This window comes from Mustela putorius, unplaced genomic scaffold (genome assembly GCF_011764305.1).
Source record: "Mustela putorius furo isolate JIRA1106 unplaced genomic scaffold, ASM1176430v1.1 tig00000640_pilon_pilon_pilon, whole genome shotgun sequence".
NCBI classification, from domain to species: Eukaryota; Metazoa; Chordata; class Mammalia; order Carnivora; family Mustelidae; genus Mustela; species Mustela putorius.
Window position 1 is genome coordinate 10,745,915 of NW_025421432.1, and position 20,868 is coordinate 10,766,782.

At 40.3% G+C, this 20,868-nt stretch overlaps 1 protein-coding gene and 1 non-coding gene across 2 annotated transcripts in view; both read left to right on the plus strand.

Moving 5' to 3' along the window:
* PLEKHG7 (pleckstrin homology and RhoGEF domain containing G7) overlaps window positions 1–20,868 on the plus strand; it is a 62,264-nt gene that overhangs the window by 24,988 nt on the left and 16,408 nt on the right. Inside the window, 4 exon segments of the mRNA XM_045082989.1 lie at window positions 8,357–8,439; window positions 9,232–9,391; window positions 13,937–14,042; window positions 15,297–15,383. Of these exon segments, the coding sequence (XP_044938924.1) occupies window positions 8,357–8,439; window positions 9,232–9,391; window positions 13,937–14,042; window positions 15,297–15,383 (436 nt within the window).
* Window positions 14,286–14,388, plus strand: LOC123392870. The gene has a single exon (XR_006607556.1). It is a non-coding gene; the product is annotated as a U6 spliceosomal RNA (small nuclear RNA).

The following is a 20,868-nucleotide window of genomic DNA, read 5'->3' on the forward strand; positions in this document are numbered from 1 at the left end:
ATAAAATTACTTACAAATGTGATCAGAAAAAAGGTTTTCAGCAGTTATTTAGGCATAGAGATTATGGGTAACCTCAATTTTCTGTGTTTGTCTTTGTTTCTCAAATGTTTGGCAATAACCTTTGTAATCAGATTTTTAAAACTAATATTATTGAGAAATAAAAACTATCACAAAAATAAGTGGATGGAGCAAGGAGTCAAGATGGCAGAGGAGTAGCAGATTGAGATGATATCAGGTTGCAGGAGTTCAGCTAGATAGTTATCAAACCATTCTGAACACCTACAAACCCAAGAGGAGATCGAAGAGAAAAAGAGCAGCAATTCTAGAAACAGAAAATCGACCATTTTCTGAAAGGTAGGGCATGCAGAGAAATGAATCCAAAGTGATGGGAAGATAGACCTTGGGGTTAGGGCCAGCTCCCAGCAAGCGGTGGAGCAACAGAGCACAAATTCCAAACTTTTAAAAGTCCACTCCACTGAGGGACATCACTCCAGAGGCTAAGTGGGGTGGAGCCCTAATGGGGACAGCATGGTCTCAGGTCCCGTGGGTTCACTGAAAGATCAGGGGTGTCTGAGTATAGCAGAGCTTGCAGCTATCAGAGCAGGGAAGCCAGCTATAGAGACAGAGCCAAGGACTGAGCTCTCAGCTCAGGGTTACCTTAAACTGTGATCTGCAGTACAGTCAGGCCACTGCTCTTTGAGCAGGTACCCCACAAGTGACAGATCTGGGGAGACTCACCTTTCTTCTCTGGAGGCAGGAATCTTCTGGATTTAGAGACTCCAAATGGGGCTGTGCACCAGAGACAAAAACACTCAGTGATAGGTTGAATGAACTTGGAGCATGGCTGGAGACCAGGAAGACAGGAGTGACTGGGAACTTTTCCACCAGGGCACACTGAGGAGTGGGGCCCCGAGCTCTCGATTCCTCTGGGCCAGAGATTGGGAGGCCTCCATTTTCATTCCCATCCTCCAGAGCTCTACGGAAAGAGTTCAGGGAACAAAAGCTCCAGAGATCAAAGCCAAGAAGAATACTTAACCCGGCCCCTTGCAAGGGCAAATCAATTCCACCTCAGGAGAAGACATTTGAGAATCACTACAACAGGCCCCTCCCCCAGAAGATCAGCAAGAACATCCAGCCAAGACCAAGCTCACTGATCAAGGAGAATAGCAGAATTCCAGAGGAGGGGAAAGCAAAGCATGAAACTCCTGGCTTTCTCTCCATGATTCTTTAGTCTTGCAAAGTTAATTAAATTTTTTAATTTTGTTTTTTCTTATTCTGATTTTTTAAACTTTTCCTCTTTCCTCTTTTAATGTTTGTTTAAACTAGTTTATCTTAACAATACCTTTCTTTAAAAAATCTTTTTAAATCTTCATTATTATAGTCATATTTTATCCTTCATTATATCACTGTAACTTTATTTTTTGTATACATATAGGGTTTTTTCTTCTAAAAATTTTTGGATACGATTTCTTCTAATAGATCAAAATATACCATAAATCTAGCACAGGGCTTTGTTCTAGTCTCCAGCCTGAGAAAATACTCTCCACTTTCTTTTTCCAATCAACTTATCAATTCCTTTTTTAGAATTTTTTTTAAATTTTCATCTTTACAGCTATCTTCTAACCCTTCATCATGTTTACCCTTATTTTTGTATATATATAAGTTTTTCTTTCTTAAAAATTTTGGGAGGTAGTGAGGTAGTTTCTTTTAAGAGACCAAAATACACCCAAAAATCAAGTGCATGGCCTTGTTCTATTCACCAGTCTAATATATTTTTGTTTAATTTAAAAAAAATTTTTTTAACCTCTCATTACCTTTGTTCTCCCCCTGATTTGGGGTCTCTTCTGATTCGGTTAATGCACATTTTTCTGGGGTCTTTGCCACCCTTTTAGTATTTTATTCTCTCGTTCATATATTCTTATCTGGATAAAATGACAAGGTGAAAAAACACACCACAAAAAAAAATAAAAAAGAATAAGAGGCAGTATTGAAGGCTAGGGACATAATCAATATGGACATTGGTAATATGTCAGATCTAAAGTTCAGAATGACAATTCTCAAGGTGCTAGCTGGGCTTGGAAAAGGCATGGAAGATATTACAGAAACCCTGTCTGGAGAAATAAAAGCTCTTTCTGGAGAAATATAAGAACTAAAAAAGCTACTAATGAGGTGCAATCAAAAATGAAGGCTCTTACTGCTAGAATAAATGACACAGAAGAGAGAATTAGTGATATAGAACCAAATGATAAAGAATAAAGAAGTTGAGCAAAAGAGAGACAAACAAATACTGGACCACGAGGGGAGAATTCGAGAAATAAGAGATCCCATAAGATGAAATAATATTAGAATAATTTGGATTCCATAAGAAGAAGAAAGAGAAAGGGGGGCAGAAAGTATATTGGAGTGAATTATAGTAGAGAATTTCCCTAATATGGCAAAGGGAACAAGCATTAAAATCCAGGAGGCACAGAGAAACCCCCCAAAATCAATAAAAATAGATCCACACCCCATCATCTAATAGTAAAACCTACAAGTCTTAGTGACAAAGAGAAAATCCTGAAAGCAGCCCAGGACAAGAAGTCTGTAACATACAATGGTAAAAATATTTTTTTAAAGATTTTATTTACTTATTTGACAGAGAGAAATTACAAGTACACTGAGAGGCAGGCAGAGAGAGAGAGAGAAGGAAGCAGGCTCCTCCCTGCTGAGCAGAGAGCCCAATGTGGGACTCGATCCCAAGACCCTGAGATCATGACCTGAGCCGAAGGCAGCGGCTTAACCCACTGAGCCACCCAGGTGCCCCACAATGGTAAAAATATTAAACTGGCAGAAGACTTATCCAGAGACCTGGCAAGCCAGAAAGAACTGGCATGATATATTCAGAGCATTAAACGAGAAAAACACGCAGCCAAGAATACTATATCCAGCTAGGCTGTCATTGAAAATATAAGGAGAGATAAAAACCTTCCAGGACAAACAAAAACAAAAGGAATTTGTAAACACCAAGCCAGTCCTACAGGAAATATTGAAAGGGGTCTTCTAAGCAAAGAGAGAGCCTAAAAGTAGTAGACCAGAAAGTAACAGAGACAATATACAGTAACAGTCACCTTACAGGAAATACAATGGCACTAAATTCATATTTTTCAATAGTTACGCTGAATGTAAATGGGCTAAATGCCCTCAAATAAAAGACACAGGATATCAGAATGGATAAAGACAAAACCCATCAATATGCTGTCTGCAAGAAACTCATTTTATTTTTTTTTAAAGATTTTTATTTATTTGACAGACAGAGATCACAAGTAGACAGAGAGGCAGGCAGAGAGAGAGGAGGAAGCAGGCTCCCTGCTGAGCAGAGAGCCCGATACGGGACTCGATCCCAGGATCCTGGGATCATGACCTGAGCCGAAGGCAGAGGCTTTAACCCACTGAGCCACCCAGGCGCCCATGCAAGAAACTCATTTTAGACACAAAGACACCTCTAGACTTAAAGTGAGTGGGTGGAAAACAATTTAAAATGTTAATGGACATCAAAAGAAAGCTGGGGTAGCAATCCTTATATCAGATCAACTAGATTTTAAGCCAAAGACTATAAGAGATGAGGAAGGACACTATATCATACTCAAAGAGTCTATCCAACAAGAAGATCTAACAAGTTTAAATATCGATGCCCCTAACATGGGAGCAGCCCATGTTAATTAATAACAAAATCAAAGAAACACATCTACAATAATACAATAATAGTAGGGGACTTCAACACTCCCTCACTAAAATGGACAGATCATCTAAGCAAAAGATCAACAAGGAAATAAAGGCCTTAAATGACACACTGGACCAGATGGACATATTCAGAACATTCCAACCCAAAGCAACAGAATACACATTCTTCTCTAGTGCACATGGAACATTCTCCAAAATAGATCACATCTTGGGTCACAAATCAGGTCTCAACCAGTACCAAAAGATTGGGATCATTCCCTGCATATTTTCAGACCACAATGCTCTGAAGCTAGAACTCAATCACAAGAGGGAATTTGGAAAGAACCCAAATACATGGAGACTAAACAGCATCCTTCTAAAGAATGAATGGGTCAACCAGGAAATTAAAGAAGAATTGAAAACATTCATGGAAACAAATGGTAATGAAAACACAACAGTTCAAAATCTGTGGGACACAGCAAAGGCAGTCCTGAGAGGAAAGTATATAGCAATACAAGCCTTTCTTAAGAAACAAGAAAGGTCTCAAATATACAACCTACCCCTACACCTAAAGGAGCTGGAGAAAGAACAGCAAAGAAAACCTACACCCTGCAGGAGAAGAGAAATAATAAAGATCAGAGCAGAAATCAATGAAATAAAAACAAACAAACAAACAAAAACAGTAGAACAAATCAACGGAACTAGGAGCTGGTTCTTTGAAAGAATTAATAAGATTGATAAACCCCTGGCCAGACTTATCAAAAAGAAAAGAGAAAGGACCAAAATAAAATCATGAATGAAAGAGGAAAGATCACAACCAACACCAAAGAAATACAAACAGTTAAAAGAACATATTAGGAGCAACTACACACCAGTAAATTTGACAATCTGGAAGAAATGGATGCATTCCTAGAGTAAAACTGAACCAGGAAGAAATAGAAAACCTGAACAGACCCATAACCAGTAAGGAGATTGAAGCAGTCATCAAAGATCTCCCAACAAAAAAGAGCCCAGGACCAGAAGGCTTCCAAGGGGAATCCTACCAAACATTTAAAGAAGAATTAATACCTAGTCTCCTGAAACTGTTCTAAAAAATAGAAATGGAAGGAAAGCTGCCAAATTCATTTTATGAGGCCAGCATTACCTTGATCCCAAAACCAGACAAAGACCCCATCAAGAAAGAGAATTACAGACCAATATTCTTGATGAACACAGATACAAAAAAAAATCTCACCAAAATACAAGCCAATAAGATCCAACAGTACATTAAAAGGATTATTCACCGCAACAAAGTGGGATTTATTCCAGGGCTGCAAGGCTGGTTCAACATCTGCAAATCAATCCATGTGATACAATACATTAATAAAAGAAAGAACAGGGCGCCTGGGTGGCTCAGTGGGTTAAGCCGCTGCCTTCGGCTCAGGTCATGATCTCAGGGTCCTGGGATTGAGTCCCGCATCAGGCTCTCTGCTCAGCAGGGAGCCTGCTTCCTCCTCTCTCTCTCTCTCTCTCTCTCTGCCTGCCTCTCTGCCTACTTGTGATCTCTCTCTCTCAAATAAATAAATAAAATCTTTAAAAAAAATTATAAAAAAAAAAAAGAAAGAACAATAACCATATGATACTCTCAAGAGATGCTGAAAAAGCATTTGACAAAGTACAGCATGCTTTCTTGATCAAAACTCTTCAAAGTGTAGGGATAGAGGGTACATACCTCAATATTATCACAGCCATCTATGAAAAACCCACAGTGAATATCATTCTCAATGAAGAAAAACTGAGAGCTTCTCTGCTAAGGTCAGGAACATGGCAGGGATGTCCATTATCATCAATGCTCTTCAACACAGTACTAGAAGTCCTAGCCTCAGCAATCAGACAACAAAAAGAAATTGAGGGCATCTAAATTGAAGAAGATGTCAAACTATCACTCTTTGCAGACGATATGATATTTTATGTGGAAACCCAAAAGACTCCACTCCAAATCTTCTAGAACTTGTACAGGAATTCAGTCAAGTGTGAGGATATAAAGTCAATGCACAGAAACCAGTTGCATTTCTATATACCAACAAGAGAGAAGAAAGAGAAATTAAAAATTGATCCCATTTATAATTGCACCCAAAACCATAAGATACCTAGGAATAAACCTAACCAAAGAGGCAAAGAATTTGTATGCAGAAAACTATAGAGTACCCATGAAAGAAATTGAGGAAGACACAAAGAAATGGAAAAATGTTCCATGCTCATGGATTGGAATAACAAATATTGTGAAAATGTCTATCTTACTTAAAGCAACCTACATGTTTAATGCAATCCCTATCAAAATACCACCTATTTTTTTTCAAAGAAATGGAATAAATAATCCTAAAATTTATATGAACCCAGAAAAGACCTCATATAGCCTGAGGAATGTTGAAAAAGAAAGCCAAAGTTGGTGGCATCACAATTCCACACTTCAAGCTCTATTACAAAGCTGTAATCATCATAACAGTATGGTACTGGCACAAAAACAGACATATAGATCAATGGAACAGAATAGAGAGCCCAGAAATAGACCCTCAACTCTATGGTCAACTAATCTTTGACAAAGCAGGAAAGAATGTCTAATGGAAAAAAAACAGTCTCTTCAACAAATGGTGTTGGGAAAATTGGACAGCTACATGCAGAAAATGAAACTGGACCATTTCCTTACACCACACACAAAAATAGACGCCAAATGGATGAAAGACCTCAATGTGAGAAAGGAATCCATCAAAATCTTTGAGGAGAACACAGGCAGCAATCTCATCGACCTCAGCTGCAGCAACTTCTTCCAAGAAACATTGTCAAAGACAAGGGAAGGAAGGGCAAAAATGATCTATTGCGACTTCGTCAAGATCAAAAGCTTTTTCACAGAAAGGAAACAGTCAACAAAACCAAAAGACAACTGACAGAATGGGAGAAGATATTTGAAAATGACATATCAGATAAAGGGTTAGTATCCAAAATCTATAAAGAACATATCAGACTCAACACCCAAAGAACAAATAATCCAATCAAGAAATGAGCAGAGAACATGAACAGACATTTCTGAAAAGAAGACATCCAGATGGCCAACAGACACATGAAAAAGTGCTCCACATCACTCTGCATCAAGGAAATACAAATCAAAACCACAATGAGATACCACCTCACACCGGTCAGAATGGAAAATTAACAAGTCAGGAAAGGACAGCTGCTGGTGAGGATGCGGAGAAAGGGGAACCCTCCTATACTGTTGGTAGGAATGCAAGCTGTGCAGCCACTCTGGAAAATAGTATGGAATTTCCTCAAAAAGTTGAAAATAGAGCTACCCTACCACCCAGCAATCACACTACTGGGTATTTACCCTAAAGATCCAAATGTAGTGATCCGAAGGGGCATGTGCACCTGAATGTTTATAGCAGCAATGTCCACAATAGCCAAACTATGGAAATAACCTGGATGTCCATCAACAGATGAATGGATAAAGAAGAAGCGATATATATATATACAATGGAAAACTATACAGCCATCAAAAGAAATGAAATCTTGCCATTTACAACAATGTGGATGGAACTAGAGGGCATTATGTTGAGCTAAATAAGTCAATCTGAGAAAAAGAATTATCATATGATCTCCCTGATATGAGAAATTTGAGAGGCAAAGTTGGGGTTTGTGGGGTAGGGAAGGAAAAATGAAATAAGATGGGATCAGGAGGGAAACAACCATAAGAGACTCTTTTTCCTTTTATTAATTTCTTTATAAACATATAATGTATTATTAGCCCCAGGGGTACAGGTCTGTGAATCATCAGGCTTATACACTTGACAGCACTCACCACAGCACATACCCTCCCCAATGTCCATAACCCCACCACCCTCTCCCTACCCCCTTACTCCTGGCACCCCCCAGTTTGTTTTGTCCATTAGAGACTCTTAACCTCACAAAACAAACTGAGGGTTGCCGGGGAGAAGGAGGTATGGAGAAGGTGGTTGGGTTACGGACATTGGCAAAGGTATGTGCTGTGGTGAGTGCTGTGAAGTGTGTAAGCCTGATGATTCACAGACCTGTACCCCTGGGCAAATAATATATTATATGTTAATTTTAAAAATAAATAAATAATTTGGGGAAAAAAAGTGGGTGATTCCATTCTAAGGAAACTAGAGTTTCTGAATATTCTGGTATTCTCTTGCAGAGAATTATCATGTTGGGCAGTGCCTTTAACAGTCTAGGCTTTATTCAGTCATCTGCTAAACGAAGAGTTGAACTAACATCTGAAGCACTTCTGGTGCTAAGGGGCTGTGATCCAGTATTTTGAGTTAGGGACTGGGAAGGAATGTCCATCATCCACAAGGCAGCGCTGAACTGAAGTTTATGCTTATTCTGTGACTGTCCTGAGCCTTCTATGTTAGTCTTTTCACAAGTAAAACAAGACATTTGGACTAGACATCCTCACTGGCTTCTGTCCTCCAGGTCTGACATTCTGTGGTCCTATGGGTCAGACCCTGGTTCAGAAATGGCTTTTCACCTGTAAGTAGCTCACAGACAAAATGTGCAGTCTGTTCTCATGTATATTAGAGAATGAATGGAAGACACTGAGGCTACTAAGTTTGTGTCCTTAAAGAATTCATACTTGAAAGTCCCGTTTCTAATGATATTTAAGCAAAGCAAAGACAAACACAAGAACCTTTCCTATCTGGAAAGCTGCCTGTCCTCTGTGAAAATTACAGACTTTGGAGCCCGTGAACCCCCCACCTTTGGGTAGCTCTGAACTTGTTGGCTACCATGATGAGGCATTTTCTAGTTGTTGTGGTAGTCATTATTTTAAGTTGTCAGATTATTGCCTTGTTCGTAGTACCAGCAGAGCACAGGAGACAGCCCCTTGGTTGAGCAGAACACAGTCTGAAACCAAGGGAAGCAATTTGATCTTAACAAAGGTAATGGCTAGAAGACCACTTTGTATACCAGAAAGCCTAGGACAAATGTCGAAAGCTGTTACCATGAGTCACCTGTCTGGATCTTCTTCAACAAGACAACTTCTTAAGGTCTCTTTAGATGTTAAAACCCTTACTTCACAATTCTTCAATAGTTAATTTCAACAAGCATTGCCAGTGGAACCCGGATCAGACTGCCCAGTTCTGGCTTTGGGGTTCTTGAGGGTTTTAGGGGTTTTTTAATTTTTTTTTAATTTTTTGCTATTTTATTTTATTTTTTGCAATAAACTGAAAAAGTCTCAAGAAATTCTGAAGCATAACTCAAAACAACATTGATTTGAATTTCTTCTCCTTTTAAACCAAAAACAATGTATGTATGCTGTGCAGCACATTGGTTTGCATGGAGAGGAAGTGGCATCTCAGAGTCACACAGAGAGAGGAAACTTATTTCTAACTTATATGTAAGTTCTATGCTTTGAGTAGTTTGAGGGGCCACTAGCAAGAGGGATGCCAAAGGCCTGTAACGGGAACCATGGTTTTGGAAACTGCCTGTTCTTGCTGTGCGTCAAGTCAACTCACTGAAGTGGAAAGTTTTGTTCTCTCTTTTCTCCCATGTACAGGATGAAACCTGGAATGAAGTCATGGAAACACATCAGAAACTTCCCACCGACCAATTAGACTTGAGAAAGCAGCAAGAGGCCATGTGGGAACTCTTCACAAGTGAATGCACTTATTTCTTGGACCATTTATTAGTTCTTAAGATGGTAATGCTGGCCTTCAGTTTGCAGCAGATGGAAAATATTAATTTGATTCTCTGGACACTTGTTTTCTCCCACTGTGCTGAGAGAAAAAAAAAGAAAAAGAAGAAGAAAAGAAAGGAAAAAAGGAAGTTGAAGAGAGGGCCCCTTCTTTCAAGGGATTTTTAAAAATTACACTTACTTTTTTAATCTGTTGCTTAGTTGTCTCTTTGTTCTCTTTTAAAAACATGGCTTCTCAGGTTTGGATAAGATCTAAGTAAACTAGTCCAGCTCCTCATTTGATGTCTGAATCCTCTTCTGCCTTATCCTCACCCATGTTCACACACTACTAGGGTCAAGGAGCTCACAAACATCCTCAAAGCATCAGTCCCACCTTTGGTCAGCTCACTTTTCTGGAGTTCTCATTCCCTCATGAACAATGCCAAGAGAAGGCTTTTTTGGTTTTTTGCTTGCTTGCTTGCGTGCTTGATTTTTCTTTTTCTTTTCTTTTTTCTTTTTTTTTTTTTTTTTGAGATTTTTATTTATTGGACAAAGAGAGAGTACGAGCAAGGAGAGGGTCACACAGAGGGAGACAGAGAAGCAGGTTCCCTGTGGAGCTGGATCCCAGGGACCCTGGGATCACGGCCAGAGCCAAAGGCTGACGTTTAACCACCCAGGTGCCTCACAAATGCTAATTCTTTTTTTTTTTTAATTTTTTATTTTTTATAAACATATATTTTTATCCCCAGGGGTACAGGTCTGTGAATCGCCAGGTTTACACACTTCACAGCACTCACCAAAGCACATACCCTCCCCAATGTCCATAACCCCACCCCTCTTCTCCCAACCCCCCTCCCCCCAGCAACCCTCAGTTTGTTTTGTGAGATTAAGAGTCACTTATGGTTTGTCTCCCTCCCAATCCCATCTTGTTTCATTTCTTATCAGCCATTGGGCCGCCCTCACAGATGTCTGGGACAACCATTCCCACGTCATATAATAGGCTTGGCTTACACAGCATATTCGTGATGTCTGCCAGGGAAATGCCTGGGGAAGTGCCCTGAGGTAGTGCAGTTCTGAGCAGGGAATTCTGAACAGAGAATTACCCAAGAACCATGGGGCCAAGAATGGGAAGGGAGCAGTCACCTTCCAAGACCACAGGGAAGAAGAGGCACAGCGCCTCAAGGCTTCCTTTGCCCATAGGCATTCAAACTTTGGCTACTCTCTTACACAGGAAAAATGCTGGGTTGGGAGACTCGGGTTCAAGGTCTGAATCTGCCTCTGACTTTGACCTTGGGAAAGTCTAGCTCTACATTTCCTAAACCAGGGTTTGGCAGACATTTCCGTATAGGTCCAGACTGTAAATATTTTAGGCTTTGCAGGCCATGTGGTCTTTATTGTAACTACTCAGCTCTTCTGCTGCAGCACCAAAGAAGCTATAGATAATTTGTTATAAAAAGAGAGAGAGAAATAATGTGGTACATTGGCGTATTACAATAAAACATTATTTGGGTAGCAGGCCTGGTTGACCCCACAAGCTGTCATTTAAGAATTCCTGTGCTAAGCTATAAAGCAGAGATGACAACACCATCTCTGGCTCTCTCATACCATCTCATCACTGCAATAATCAGATTCATTTTCTTTGAAAACTATCAGGTGCTATGCACATGTCAATTAATATTTTCTGTAAGTAATATTGATTGTATTGGCCACAATGTTAGGTACTTTGCCAGCAAACTTTAAACCACAAAGACTCAGAAAATTGAGAATTAGAGATGATATGTATTAGGATGCAGAAAATGAGTTGAAGTGATGCAGGATTTTAGTGGGGAATGTGGCTGTGGAGTTCACAGGTGGGAGGAACTTCAAGGTTGGCTCCATCAAAGGACTCAACTCCGAGGACAAATTTTTTTTTCCATATTTTACCCCTGCCTTCCATGGCATCATCCCCATCCTATGGAGGGCTTCTGTTGTAGTCACAAGATGGCTGATGTCCTTGAGGCCAGAGAGAGAGAGAAGATCACTTCTCAGCACTCATGCCAATGTCATGATGTTCATGTTCATTGCACTGGCTTCAGTCACATGCCCTCCCCTGAACCAACTACTCTAATAAGGAAGGAAAATGCTAATTGGTTTAAAGCAATCAAGGCCCATCTCTACAAGTAAGGACTCCTTGGCTCACAGCACATGCAAGGAATGGGAAAGAGTAGATACTTAGGGGAAAAGCAGAAGATATTATGGAAGGGGAAGACTGAAGCTGGGTGGTATCCAATAGACATTCACGACAGAGCACTAACCCCCTGGCCTGCACTACCACCCCTGCCCCGTTAAACAGCATAAGAATTTTTAAATCCCACTGTAAGCTATACAAGCTTTTTAAACTAGCATTTTCTGTTTGTTGTTTTTAGAAAAGCCAGTTTGAGTTTATTGATTTTCAAGTGTCACTGTGTATGTACAGTATTATGTATCAGTCTTCATATAATCAATGCAAGTTTCCCAAAGTTGGTTATATTTTGTAAGTCAAGCAGTAAAATAAATAAACCAGAGGACTGGGTATCTTTTTAAATGGACAGATTTTCTACAGGGCAAAAATCTTATAACAAAAACAGTATTTCTTCTAAATTCTCCCTACTTATCTGTTGCCATTACTTCCAATTCTTACAATGATGTTGTTTAAATATTTGGATATTGCCAGATTTCCCTACAATCAGTACCCCAGGCAAACCTCAGAGAGATTGCGGGCTTAGTTCCTGACCTCCACCATAAAGTGAGTATCGCAATAAAGCAGGTCAAATGAATTTTTTGGTTTCCCAGTACCTATAAAATTATCTTGACACTAGAATATATGTCCATCAAGTGTGCAACAGAAGTATATCTAAAAAACAATGGTCATATCTTAATTGCAAAATACTTTATTGCTGAAAAATGCTAACCACCCTCTGAGCTTTCAGTATGTCAGAACCCATTTGCTGGCGGTGGGCCTTGCCTCAGTATGGATGGCCGCTGACTGACCGGGGTGCTGGGAGCTGAAGGTTGAGGTGACTGTGGCAATTTCTTCAGATAAGACAACAATGAAGTTTGTCACATCGGTTGGCTCTTCTTTTCACTTGGACACTTAAAGGCTATTGTAAGATTATTAATTGGCCTAATTTCAATATTGTTTCAAGGAATAGGGAGGCCTGAGGAGAGGGAGAGAGAGAGATGGGCAATGGCTGGTTAGTAGAGCAGTCAGAACACATGCCCAACGTCCATCAGTTAAGTTCACCATCTTCTATGGGCGTTGTTTGCAGAGCCCTACAACAGTTACAATAGTAACATCAAAGACCGTTGATCACCGATCACCATAACAAATAAATAATAATGAAAAAATCTGAAATATGAGAATTGTGAAAATGTGACACAGAGACATGGAGTGAGTCAACACCCTTGGAAAATGGCACCAAGAGGCTTGCTCGACATGGGGTTGCCAAAAACCTTCAATTTGTAAAGACGGGGTATCTGTGAAGTGCAAGAAAATGAGCAATGTCTGTACACAGGATTTGGGGAAGCTCTAAGTCAGTGGTTCTCAGAGTGTGATCCTTAGACCAGCAGCATCAGAATCACTTGGGAACTTACTAGAAATGCATATTCTCAGGGCATCTTAGTGGCTCCATGGAGCCTACTTTAAAAAAAAAAAAAAGGAAAGAAAGAAAAAAGGAGGAAAAAAGAATATTCTCAGATCCTATCAGAGACCTATGAGTCAGAAATTTAGGGGATTGACACTAATCTTTGACTTAACAAGCTCTCTAGGTAGTTCTAATGCAAGTTTTAGAAACATTCACTGCATTAACATATGGAAATAGAAACTGGAGAAGATTGGTGGTCTAAAGTCCAGCTTTTTTACACTTAAACTCCTTGAAATAATTGGTCCCTTTGAATGTTCATCGTATTTCTACAAAGTAGGCCTGTTTCAAAAAATTGATCTCTAGTTTATAGAATGAGGGCAAGTTATCTGTGAGAATTACAGTTCCTTCTTGACTTGCTGCAGGTTTCCTGTTGTATAAAGGAATCAGATCAAGTAATAAAAACATAAAGACTCCTTTAATGTTTCACCAATGTTTAATGCCTTTTCCAAATCTAAACATCTTCCCAGTTATCAGATATTAACTCATTCGTTGTCTATTTTTAATTTCTTGAACGTACAAGATATTTGGGTCTTTTGCAGAGGAAGAAGTAAATGAGAACTCATTATGAATGTTGTTTTGGTCTTAAGTTAGTGCCATTGGCAGGAAAAGAACCCTTGAGATTTCTTTGGCCCCGGGAAGCTGAGAAAGCCCATTTGAACAGATTATGTCCAACAAGCATCTGTGAGAGCTCACACAAGCAACAGCAACTTTGTACAGAACAGCTCATTTCCCATTTGTCCTATGGAGCTTAAATGTCATCATTTGTATTTAGGAAAATTCTTAAACCTTGAAAATACTGATTTCTACATTGTCTTCTAAAGTTATACTCAGGAGGTTGATGTTTAATGTTCTTGCAAAGGGCAAGTTTCAAAATTGGAAAATAGAAAGTAATTGCATTTTTTTAAAAAAGATCTTCATGAATACATTAAAATAACTACAAACTCATGAATATCTCCTGGATGTGGCTGTATGGAGACTTTTTGCAAACCTAGAGGCGTTGAGTCAGATGAGTCACAGTGGGTAGACGTCAGTAGCCATGTTTTCAAATTTACCAGAGGATCATAAAAATGTACGCTTATTCTATTCCTGTGGCTTCTGTTCTATATTCCATCCCCATATAATGTCATGACCAGGAGTTTGGATTAATAAGCAGGAAATCTAAATGTCCATTGACATCTTTCTGATAGATTGCAGATATTACTGGGCCTTCGGTAACATCTTCCATCTTTCTGTGGTCATTTAAGAAGTAAACGTAATGTTTGCTTCAGTGGCACACATACTAAAACTAGAACCATAGAGAAAAGACTAGTATGGCCCTGGCACAAAGATGAGGCACAAATCTGGGAAGCATTCCATATTTTTTCTATGATACAAGCTCTGGAACATCTTCTAGAATCTACTCAGGAACCCACCTGGTTTAGTGCTGTATTCAGAAGACCTAAAACAGGGCCTGGTGGGCCTGGGAGGCTCGAGACGCAATGTGGAATATATGAATTTCCTCAATAAGTAATGCTGAATACAAAAAAAAAAAAAAGTTGAACACATTCGTTTGTTTGTTTTATTTTTTTCAGATTTTATTTATTTGACACAGACAGAGATCACAAGTAGGCAGAGAGGCAGGCACAGAGAGAGGAGGAAGCAGACTCCCTGCTGTGCAGAGAGCCCAGTGCGGGGCTCCATCCCAGGACCCAGGGATCATGACCTGAGCCGAAGGCAGAGGCTTTAACCCACTGAGCCATCCAGGCGCCCCAAGTTGAACACATTCTTAAGATCTCCATCATCGGGGGGCCTGGGTGGCTCGGTGCGTTGAGCCTCTGCCTTCGGCTCAGGTCATGATCTCAAGGTCCTGGGATCAAGCCCTGTATCGGTCTCTCTGCTCAGCAGGGAGCCTGCTTCACCTCCTCTCTCTGTCTGCCTCTCTGCATACTTGTGACCTCTGTCTGTGTCAAATAAATAAAATATTTTTTTTTAATCTCCATCATCTTCATAAATATTTATTTTCAAATAAATGTCCTCTTCACACATATATTATAAATAAATAATATCTTTCTTCTAAAAAGGAAGAGAAATACCAACAATAATTTATATGTAAGATACACTGATAAGAAAATATATATTGGAGAGCGGAGAAAAAGAAGTCTTTGAATTTTGCCAGGACATAAGTTCGAAATGGAAAACATCTCTAAGAGTGATACCCGAAGCTCATCAATTTTTGACTCCTTACCCTTGGAAGGGTGACTACTCTTGTTTTCTTTCTCCCTGGCCCTTAGAAAAGCTTTGGTTTTGTGAACATCAAGGACTAGGCCAAGCCTTTGGAGACTTCACTGCTGGTGGATTTCATTTCCAAGCTCACAAAGGTAAGATCCTTCTGGGATGATCCAGCTTTGTTCCATAAATTCACCCACCTCCCAGGAGAGTTAGGTATGGGCTCCTTGATTTGTGTGCGTGTGCTATCATGCCTAAGAACGTTCCATGAATACCCTCCCATGAAAGAGACATCCTTTCCTCTGCCAGTCAACATCTTCCAAAATAACTTGTGGCTCCTGTTTGCCACTGTCACCCCTCCTGCGTGGGTTTTATGAACACAAAACTCTGCATGCATGGAAACACCATTTCCAAGTCTGTTTTGTAAAATTATTTTAACTTAAAGCAATATTCATGGCAACAGTTTGTGTAGGCTAATTACATGGTTCAGTTATTCTTCTAACGAAGTGCCAGGCTCTCAGAAAAGAACAAAATAAACCTTCACCTCTGTCAACACCCTTAATAAGACTTCTGTGTGAAGGAGAAGAGAGGAGAAACTACACCTTTGGTTTGAGAGATACTATTTATTTCCTGAGTAAATACTTGGACCTCCTCCCCCACTTTTTTACTTTGACTTTTTAAACCCGGCCCCTCCTCACGGAGCAAGATTTTAATTTTTACAAGCCATTCAAAAAAACCCATAGATTGAGATTTACTGAGCATTTACTAAGGGCCTAGGTATGGGGCTGAGACCCTGTACATGCTAATCTGTAGAATTAGACGCTGTCCCTAGTTTGGGGGAGTTTTCAGTCCAGTGGGGGAGAAACAGATGTGATAATGATGCCAATGATATCATTCAATTGAGATAAATGCTGAGGAGAAAGGAGCATAGATATCATCAAAGAAGGCTTCTAAGTTGGGGCAGATGGCAAGAGTTTACAGATAGGAGATTCTTTGCAATGATGCTCAAGGTGAGAGATGAAGGAGTATTAAATGCACTGAAACAAGCATGAAGTTAGGTGAAAGTAACGAGATCTTTGGTCACCTCTGAAAACAGATTTGAGTAAGAAATGCTTTGAAAAACAGGGGAAAGAATGTAGTACTGGCAATTAGATAAACATCTCAGGATCTCTCAATCCTTCAGAACATGTTTAAATTCAGTTTTTAGTAAATAGTCTGGAAAAACATCCACTTCTCCTCAAAACACATAAGTTGTATTCGTCTGCTGGGGCGGCTATAACAAACTGTCACAGAGTGGGCAGCTGTCAAACAACAGAAATGTATTTCTCACCGTTCCAGAAGGTGGAAGTCCAAGATTAGGTCACCAGCATGGTCAGGAGAGGGTCCTCTTCTGGGTCGCAGACTTCCCATTGTATCCTCACATGGAAGAAAGGGCCAAAGATCTCTCTGGAACATCTTTTATAAAGGCACTGAAACCATTCACAAAGGCTCTATGCTCATGACCTGGCCTCCCAAGGGCCCACCTCCGAATACAGTCACACTAGGGCTTAGAATTTCACACGTGAATTTGAGAGGACACAAATATTCAGACCATAGCATAAGAGCACTTGTAGCCTACCAAAGCATGGGGCATCAATAGACTCTTAATTCCAAGTCTGTAATATAACCCACGAGGGAGTGCTTCATATCATGTTACAAATGGGCAAAGGTGAGTTATAAAAGTTTTCCTAAATTTAAGTGGCCTATATCAATCAGGTTAACTTCTCACAATTTTTGTACCACAATAACAACCCCCAGATCTCAGTGGCATGGTGTCGTGCTTTGGGACCCAGGCTGAGGGAGCAGCCACCCACTGGAATGTTACCAGTCTTCATGGCAAAGACACGAGAGATAGGGCAGAGCCTTCACTGAGTCTTTAGGTATCTGCCTAAAGCAGCCCCAGGCATGGCTGTTCACACTTCAGAGGTCCAAGAAAGTCACATGGCCAAACTCACTGCCAATGGAGTGGGAACCTGTAATCCTCCCCAGGGAGGGGAACCAGATGGACAGGATCACCACACTGCCTCACAGGAAGCTCCCCAGAGGAAGACTGGGGCATTTGTTGTTCACACGTGAGCCATCTGTGTGAGTCACTGCGAAGGAGAAGGAAGCTTGGAGAGGTCACATAATCTGGCCAAGGTCACAGAGCTAACGGGGTATGGAATTGGATTTCTAAGCCCTGCTCTTCATGGTCTCAGCGGTTGCCTCTTCATCATGGCATTTGTCAAGCATCTCAGTGTCTTCTGAGAAGTCCTGCTTTCTATCTCCAAGTGTTTCCTCGCAGAGCTCAAAGCCCACTGATTGGAAAGAAACTCACAGGGTCGTCTTTCAAATTACTTCTTGTTGAAGCCAAAATGTGCCCTTTCTCCTCATTGTGTCTTATCCTCTGAGGTCCTACCAAAAAACAAGTTTTCTGGGCTTTTGTTATCTGTCTTCCCTACTGTCACTTCCTTTAGTGGCTTTGCAGGCTGGCCCTGCTTTCAGTGGTCCTGTTAGCAGGAAGTATGCGTGCCTCCCTTCTCCCATTCCATCACATAACAACACTATTGGGAAACCCTTGATGGGATCCATTACTCATTATTTTAATCAATAAATCTATCAAGTAGCATATAGATTTAGCAACATGGCAGGTGCTATGGAATCCCAAAGAGAGTGTCTCCCAGTAAGGTGGCAGAAGCATTGGTGATAAAGGAAGAGTAACCGTCTTTCCTAAGAACCCCTTCCTTGAGTCGTTGGCCCATTGGTGTGTGCTCAGTTAGACCCTTATCTATGTAAGCATATACGTAGGGATTGCCATCTGCCTTATTTGGAAATAAACTTGAGTTGGTTTACCCATGTGAAGTCACTGTAGCAGGTTTAGGACTGATCAAAGTTCTACAAGATTAAAGTAACAACATGGAGCTCTTCATCAGATTTTCTACAAGAACAGCGAAGCGGCCCAAATTTAATGCCGTATTTTTAGGAGCGAGCAGGAGAATTAAGTTTGTGGATAATTTGAAGGACTATCTGATGAAGAGTTCCATGTTGTTACTTTAATCACGTACGACTAACGCTAGTTTAACATCAGCCAACATGAGCATGGAAATACAAGGTGATGATGGTGGTTGGGACCCATGTGGGTACCTAGGTCTCAACAAAGCATAAACAGAAGTAAAGGGTGAATTAAACTAAGATGTCCTAAGTAGAATTTCCTTTAAGAATGAAGGGTCAGGAGGCTGTGGTTTATCGAGGAGTTACCCGCTGATGATGGGAATACCATTTTTTGTTTACAAAGTGTTCATCCAAAAGACAACTTGTTTCCAACCACAGGGTCACAGCTCCTGCTGATTCCAGAGTTCCTCAACCGCTGTCTTTTGAGAGCCTGAGGCAAAAAGATGACTTTGGAATTTATTTGAAAGTAAAGCACCATTTTCTTTTATATTTTTCCTAGGACTCTTTGGATGTAATGGGTACTAGGAATTATTTCACCCAATTAAATGGGAAAGAAGAAAAATAAATGATCAACAATACATTTTAACTACAGTTCTGCTTTCCCCATAAATGCATGGTCCATTGCCCACTTAGGAATTTTACATGGTGCATATTTGGAAACATTAGACCATCATTCCTGAAATTTGGGCAGGGCTTCAAAATGCTTGATTTGTTCATTGTTTGTTTTGTTTTATTTTGTTTTGTTTTTTGGTGGTGGTGTTGGATTATTTTTTTTTTTTTTTTTTTTTTGTGGAAGAAATTGGCACATTGCAAGGACAAAATAGAACAAGAACGGAGCTTTGTTTGTGAACAAAAGTTTGGCTTTTGTAGGATTTGGTCCTAGGAAAATCCTACTGCACAAAAGCCTGGAGCTCCATTTACACTCTAGTCTATGGGAATTTCAGCCCCACAGCACATCATGGGGCACAAAGTAGATGTTGCCCCTGGGGTTGGACAACATGGCGACTATGGGTACTAAAGCCTCAGAACAACAAGGAATTTCTGCTGGGGAACGTAAACATTTGCTAATAAGAAAAACTGGAACGAATTTTCCCTGACTTCCCTGGTTCCTTTGACACCCCCCACCCCCAAATTTTGATATTTCTTTAGCCTTGAACTGTATCTTTTCAGCATCATGCCAGAGCCCTTCTGTAGGATCCAGAGAAGATGGTCCCAGCCTTCCCAGAAAACCAGTTCTGCCCTGCACCTGTAAGAAGGCCCCTCCTTCCTCCCACCCCAGAGCATCCCCTCAGAGGCATGGGAAGCAAGGCTATGGCAGTTCCCAAACCCTTTACCAGGAATCAGTGTGCCTTTGCCATGGCCTGGAGGTGCCAGAAAGCCTGGGTATGGTGGGGCCAAGAAAAGAGGAAAGATCTTTGGGAAGAGACTTGGCTCCATTTTTGTAACTTCAGCCTTTTGGCCTATTTCATTTGCTGCTCAAACCGAAAGCTCATTAGAGTTCCAAATGAATGAATAATGCTGTTGCAAAAGTTTTCCCTGGAAACTGATGGATTGGACTCCTGGCCAGGCCCCCAAACTGGGAAGGATCCAGGTCCGCTGCTCTCCTTTCCTAGCTAAGGCAGAGATGAATTTAACCAAGCTCAGCCACTGCTTTCAAGTAACTATGCAATATCCCATATCAACTGGTTTACATTTACTTGTGAGATACGTATAGCACTGGAGATATTTAGGGAAAAGAACTAGGGGGTGCCATGTGGTAGTGACTACGTAGAATTTTTTATAACGCGTGATGCTTTACCAGGCACTTGCTCAAATATCTCTTTTACTCCTCAGCACAAAGCTATGAAGGCGATTACATTGTCCCCATATGTCCCTGAGGTTCAGAAAGATTGTGTCACTTTACAGGGTCACATGGCCAGTAGGTGGCCAAAAAGAACCTGGATAAATGTCTTCAGGCAAAATGGAAAAAAACAATGGTCTTCATAACAGAACTATTTCTAAAACTTCAGGGGAATTTCCTGTTGCTGGGACGCTGTTAGCTTCAAAAGACAAAGCTGAGGAATCAGGGGAGGCTCTGGAGGAATACGAGGTGCACCTGTCTTCCACAGCCCCATAGTACAGAACAACTGCAGCATCACCTATAGTTAATTTTATATATTATAACATAATATAACATATAATATATATTATATAATGTATACTATATAATAATACATAATATAATATATAATTAAAATATAGTATATTATTAAAATATACAATAAATAAAATTGTACATATAATGCTTATAATATGTAATAAATACATAATGTAATAATTATAATATATGTCATTATAATACATAATGATAAGTGATACATAATAAAAATAAAATATAATTACATAATAATGATAATATATAATAGTAGTAATAAAAGTGAAAAGGTGACTCCTTCTGGAGCCCTTGTGATGGCCAGGCCCTGTGCAGCCTGCTGGTCATCTGTGATCTCTTTGTCTGTACAAAGAGACATGAAATCTGACATGATCCCCATTTTTCAGGAGCTTAAACGAAAGAGGCAACTTTCTGGAAGCTATGGTCATTCCGGGCAGAGGCAGGAGGGATTCGAGCTCAGTGCCGTCTAAAGCTGACTCTGCCCTGATCTAAGCAGTGGGGCCGGAGAACTGTGC